The sequence below is a fragment of the Phytophthora infestans genome, genomic scaffold (assembly GCF_000142945.1).
Source record: "Phytophthora infestans T30-4 supercont1.43 genomic scaffold, whole genome shotgun sequence".
Lineage (NCBI taxonomy): Eukaryota > Oomycota > Peronosporomycetes > Peronosporales > Peronosporaceae > Phytophthora > Phytophthora infestans.
The window spans coordinates 872,744-878,619 of record NW_003303716.1 but is presented as its reverse complement, the minus strand read 5'-3'; the positions used below and the strand labels follow the sequence as shown (position 1 = coordinate 878,619).

Here is a 5,876-nt window from a genome sequence, read left to right as displayed (position 1 = left end):
TCGGACGAGCGCTGCGAAGCCGTGCAAAACCTTTGCGGAGAGAGTGAGCATTCGGGACGTCTTCGTAGTCCCTCTTGCGCTTTAGAATGCTTGGAGGGTGGAGCGCTTTACGTGGGTTTGAAACTCTTGTGTGGCGTACTGAGTGAGCTGAGACTGTGTCCATGATGGCTCTGTGGCTGCCTTCCTGCACAATGTTTGCTTATTGGCGAGATTCAACGTAGAATAGGCGGACGGGCGACGTGTCATGGCGTTCTGCGACAAAATTTATAATGATCTGTTATATGGGGAAGTGATTGAGCTGATACATCGTGGCGGAAGTGCGGCGTTTTATCCCTCCTCAAGGAGGGGAATACCATTGAGGTTATTTGGTCCAAAAGAGATGGGCAACTCATTTGCGCAATGCATGTGACGCAATCATTAGATTGTGCAGGTTATTAAGCCATACCGGGGCCAAAAACGAGGTGCACGACTGTAGTAGTAGTATTAAAACTGTACGTGTCTGTTTAAATTCGAATACCGAGGTACGTAGTGACACTAGGTTTTATAAGCTGACTACTTCGAAGTATCATTTCAAAGTTACGCTTAGTCACTCCATCTGCGGGAGATTATGCGCTTGTCGTTCAACAAGTTGCAAAACAGTGAGTCCCGCAACATGTTCGAGTGGTGATGTGACGTCGTCCTTCATGGCAATTCGCAGGTATTTAATGATCATCTGATGCGTAGGTTGAACACTCGCTAGCTTGAGACTCGCCATTTCGGTGAGTTGCAGTGGATTCATTCGTCGATTGTCCATGATGGTCATTGAGGCGCCAGCACAGACCAATAGTCTTGTGCTCTTGATATGACCATAAAAAGCTGCGTAGTGTAGCGCCGTAAGCCCGTCCAGTGAGTCCTGTTGATCAATCGATGCTCCATTCCGCAAGAGAAGAGATAATACCTCGTCTGATCTGCCCAGTGAAGAGCTGTTCGCCCAAGATGGTCCACTTCGTCCACGATTTGTTCATTTCTCAAACACAATTGCGCCGTCTTTGCATCGCCCGACCGCGCAGCCTCAAGAAAAAGTGCGAAACGACCGGGAAAGTTGTTGCTCTGTTGTTTCTGCCCTGTAGTAACAGCGATTTTACTCTGTTGAGTTTTAGTGTTCAAGTATTGATGAGCTGCCTGAGCATTTTGCGTTTCGAGCGAAACTTGAGTGCAATACGCGAGTACCACAGTGGATATGCCAACGACAATGTAAATAATCAGTGGGACGGCAGCTAGGATCAAGAAAACTCGTCTGGTACTTGTCGCCGTACTGGAGGGAAGACTTAAAAATAGTAGTAAAAATACCACACACGGAAAACCCACACAGATTCCACGAAGACAGCGACTTCGTAGACAGCATAATAAACGCGAAAAAGTTGGTGAAGGAACATCGCTTCCTATCCCTTGCTTCTCGCGAAATACTGCGTTCTCCAAGTCGTCATTCTGGTCGCCTACTGTTGGAATAGAAGAAGCCATAGCATCAATTTGGTTGATCGGTGCAGTGTTGTCAGGTATTTATAAACGTCAGGACCTTTTAAAAATAGTGAATGCTCATCAAGAAAAAAAGAGCACGTACTGTGGCAAGCGAAAATGCAAGGACCTCCGTTAGCATCGGAATCTATAGGATGTACCCCATCAACGAGGACATCTCCCGATGGAACTGTGAGATCTGCCCGTGGGTCTTCGGCTAGTTCACATCGCAGACTTCGACAGGAATTGTCCTATCCAGCCACCGCACAATGGGCGTTCCTGACCTCGACTAACACACAGCAGACCAATCAACAACGACCTTCAAGGCCTTCTACCGCTCGAGTATCTGCTCCATCGGAGGGCATCAAACTACCCAAACGACCTGCTACCAGTCGAACCTCGAAGACTCAAATCCGTCATCATGAACATGAGGAACATTTTACGACGAGAAGTGACACTATAGCGTTACAAGAGGCCATTCGACGCGAACGAAACCAGGAACAGTATGTGAACCCGCTTATTGGTCGAAGTGTGGAGTCTCGAGGGCAACTTGGTCGGGATGGTAAGCCCAATCGTGATGGAGTAGAAACGAGAACTATGGAGTTATTGTCCCGAGCTCGTGTCGTCTTCACAGCCGCGATGAATGCTACCGAATGTCTGCGCTCGAGAGCTTTCCAGGCACGAGCAAATGGAGATTATGACCGAGCTATCAAGTTTTACACGAGTTTATCGACTGCAAAACAGAGTGAAATTGAGGCGAAATTCCAGCTCGCTGTGTGTTTAGAACGAACAGGTCAAATCAGACCCGCGTTAGCAGCTTACAAGCAAGTTCAGAGACTTCCCGGTGGACAACATGCCTTTGCGTTCTATAATATGGGCAATTTGTGTATGCGTGTCGATAAAGTAGCTCAAGCTGTCGACTATTTTTCACGTGCGATTAGTGTCAGCAAAGACAAAAAAGGGTCCAATAGAGGATCACCCCCAAGTGCATTTTATCGACAGCGAGCAGCAGCGTACCGTAAGAATGGAGATTTCGAGAAGGCCGCACAAGATTACGACCTTGTTCAAAAGAACTCAGGGGGCTCCACTACCTTGGTAGACGAGAGTGTGATGTACACTGCTGAGCACCTGTACAACACCGTGAAGCGTGCCACATCTCCGAAGAAAAGAATCCCTCAACAAAGTGTACATAACGATGAAAAAGCACGTATATTGGAGATCGAACCTGACACAAACCAAGACACAAACGAGTGTCAAAGCAAACCTGATGAGACTGAAGATGCACTGACAGCTTGGACGCTTCAGCGCAGTCTGGAGATTGCTCGACTTCCACCGTCTGAAAGAAGCGACAGTGACCTTCAATACCTCGTCGATTTTATGCAGAAGAGATTCTTAGTTTGCGCGGCGTTGAATCCGGAAGTTTGCAAGCTTTTATGTCGTGATCTTGTGCTAAGTCCCGATGGAGCTCTTCCAGCCCGAACACCAATTTTTATGGATCAGAATGGTGTTGAAGCTCCACATGATAAGTCATTGTATTTTATTTTTCAAGGAAGAGTATCTGTCTCAAAGACTGCTGGTAGAATGTTTCAGCTGTCGGCAGAGTACCTAGAGAGCTCTGAAGAGCGCTTTAAAGTGCAGGAAGAGCTGGATGAAGCTGAAATGGGTGCGTCCGACGTCACGTGGGAACCTCCATGGAATACTTATCAAACACCCGTTAATTCGGACTGGAAGCAAACGCAATTAGAGCTCTGTGAGCTTGAGCACGGAGATATTTTTGGTCACCAAGGGAGGATTACAAACGCTCCACGGTAAGAAACAATCGCTATTAAAAATATTTGACTGCTAATCAAATATTACTGTAGAGCGTATTCAGCAATTACGACAACAACGTGTGTGATAGGGGCTTTATCGTGGCATCAGTGGAGTCGAATTGACCGTGCACAACACGAAGTCGAGGTAAGTAGTCTCAATCCTACAATAGTAAATATATTTTTTTAAATATCGTTTTATTTTCCTAGCGAGACCGCGCCGCTCGATTCCTCTCCATGGCCCCAGCGTTCAATAATATCCCCGTAGTAGATATCCGCAACCTTGCAAACCGAGTACGTCCGCTATTAGTCTAATCAATATTTTTTTCTTACAGAAAAAACTCTTTTATCAGTCTACATTTGTCAAGGTCATCGGCTCCAAAGTCGTGTGCTGTGAAGGCCAGTCTGTGAATGGGCTTATACTGGTTCGAGAGGGCGAACTCTGCAAATTTTCGCCTTGTGGATTACGAACACCACCTGATATGTCCATATCATTCGCACTTAGTGGACGTCTATCTGAATCTCAAAGCGCTCGACTATTTTACACACAACTTGAGACTGCAGGGGATCCTCTGAGCTTTTTACGTATTAATGAGGCGCATCATGGATTTCTTCCACAAAATTACGTGAAGTCCAAGCAGCGGGAGCTTCTGCGAGCTGCCACTACACGACCAAAATCAACCTATACCAGGCGAACAAGTGTCGCTATCAACTGTATGGGGACTGGAAGGGGGACAACGCCAACGCAATCGGTTGCGCTGGCACTGCGACGTGGAGAATGTTTTTGTGCGTCATCATCCTGGGTTCCACCGCGCCAGTCTCGACAAGAAAAACAGCAGATTCATGGAATATCTTGCGCCAAGGCAGCGTTGATATCGGTCTCTACAGTAGAGCTTCTGTTCTTGTCGGCTGCAGATATCATGCAGGGATTCTCTGCTGATAGCCGTTCGCAACTACATCGTAATTTACAGGACATTGCCTTGATGAACAAACATAAGTACAAGACAGACTTGTCACGTTTACGAGGTCCACCTGGAGGGAGAAGAAACTCGAATCTGTTAGAGCAGTTAGTCCGAGATACACATTGGAGCAAATTTAAACAGGAGCTCGTGGAGAGTGTGCTTCGCGGACGGACGTGACCTTAAAGGCAGCACATGTATATGTTATTGGGATTTAAATTCTTACTAGCAGAGGATTCATTTAAGTGCGCATTTTTATTTAATCTCGTCCAAAATTCAATTCTGATTTCCTCAATGCGCGGAGAGGGTGAAAACACATTGCTTTTTGTGATGTCGTTCAGCGATTCTACGTGTGGAGCATGGCGTTAGTATGATTTAGCGTGTAGGTTGCGAATTAAAATCACGTAAATTATACTACTATCGAGAAATACCTCGTTTTTCTTACCGATATGGAGAGGGGGGGGGTATGTGACGATATATTGTCAAGAACTCTGACGCTGAGTTAATTTTTTTATGACCCGCTTTCAATTAGTATCCTCTCCCAGGAGGGATATTCGTGCAGCTTACTACTGTAGTACTTGTACTAAAAATTGTAATTTTTTTAACACTCAAGAAATCTACATCCCCACAAACAAAAGCAAAACCCCAAGCACACGAGGAATGCACTGAAGTCCAGTGACAAAACGAACCGAACTAAGCCAGCGTTAGCATTTTTTCTTAGCGTCTTCAATTGCTTCAAATCAATTGATAAACCATCCTTCAAAACTCTTGAAACTACGGTCTTACTGGTTCTTCCACCACTTCTTCGACTTCTTAATGTAACTAGCGTAGTTCTTGTGTTTGTAGGCTTCTTGACCACGTCCTTGTAACTTTAAGTACTTGTAAAGCTGCTCGGGATTCATCTTTCCAGCGTGGTACTTGACAAAATCTGTCATACCATTAAGCAGTCGCTCTTCGCCGTCGTCGCTGTCGGCTATCGGATGCGTTCTCAAAGATCGCGTTGTAACGTGTTTGTTCGGCTCCCCAGCTAGAACAGGAGTTAGAATGCTGGTTGCCGTCTGGGCCGTGTCAGCCACAGTCGTGGTCAAACCGGACGCAGGACTCTGTACTAGAACAGTGGCCGTCGCCATCAGCGCCAAACACAGCACCGAGGAAATACCATCGGTCAGTAGAAAACTACTGATCTGTCCCCAACGCGGCGCAGAAAAGACGGCAATCAGTAGAAAATGATTAAGTTCGATCCGTACCTAACTCTAATCATAGCTACATTTCTGCTGCCTTCAGCAAAACCGCTTTTGCCCTAAGCGTACCATGCCTCGAAAGCCGCCTCCGAATTATGGGAGTTCTCCCTTCGTGGTAGATCTTTCTGACATCGCTACAGCTATAAGCATGGGTGTTTTGAGGGAAGACGCAAAAGTTGATACCTCAGACCGCTCCAGCCAAAAGTATGGGGGAGTATACGCGACGCGAACCAATATTGCAGACACTGAGTTTCCAACACAAAAAGCAGCAAGGGCAACATGTGACGATTTTGCAACGGTATGTGGATTCCAGTTGATTGTACAATCTTTGAGTGTGAAGCCCAAACAACTCAGGAAACGCGAAGTACGTCTGC

General features: G+C 46.3%; 3 protein-coding genes across 3 annotated transcripts; 1 reads left to right on the top strand and 2 right to left on the bottom strand.

The window, feature by feature from the left end:
- Window positions 1-586: 586 nt before the first annotated feature.
- Window positions 587-1,500, bottom strand: PITG_16247 (uncharacterized protein; the record flags this gene model as incomplete). Its single annotated transcript, XM_002897600.1, has 2 exons — window positions 587-937; window positions 985-1,500. The coding sequence occupies 2 exons, from the start codon at window positions 1,498-1,500 to the stop codon at window positions 587-589; spliced, it is 867 nt and encodes a 288-aa protein (XP_002897646.1).
- Window positions 1,501-2,133: 633 nt separating this feature from the next.
- PITG_16246 (uncharacterized protein) lies at window positions 2,134-4,506 on the top strand (the record flags this gene model as incomplete). Its single annotated transcript, XM_002897599.1, has 6 exons — window positions 2,134-2,679; window positions 2,767-3,070; window positions 3,149-3,302; window positions 3,357-3,450; window positions 3,513-3,596; window positions 3,656-4,506. The coding sequence occupies 6 exons, from the start codon at window positions 2,134-2,136 to the stop codon at window positions 4,439-4,441; spliced, it is 1,968 nt and encodes a 655-aa protein (XP_002897645.1).
- A 537-nt stretch (window positions 4,507-5,043) lies between these two features.
- Window positions 5,044-5,391, bottom strand: PITG_16245 (RXLR effector family protein, putative; the record flags this gene model as incomplete). Its single annotated transcript, XM_002897598.1, has 1 exon — window positions 5,044-5,391. The coding sequence occupies one exon, from the start codon at window positions 5,389-5,391 to the stop codon at window positions 5,044-5,046; it is 348 nt and encodes a 115-aa protein (XP_002897644.1).
- Window positions 5,392-5,876: the final 485 nt, after the last annotated feature.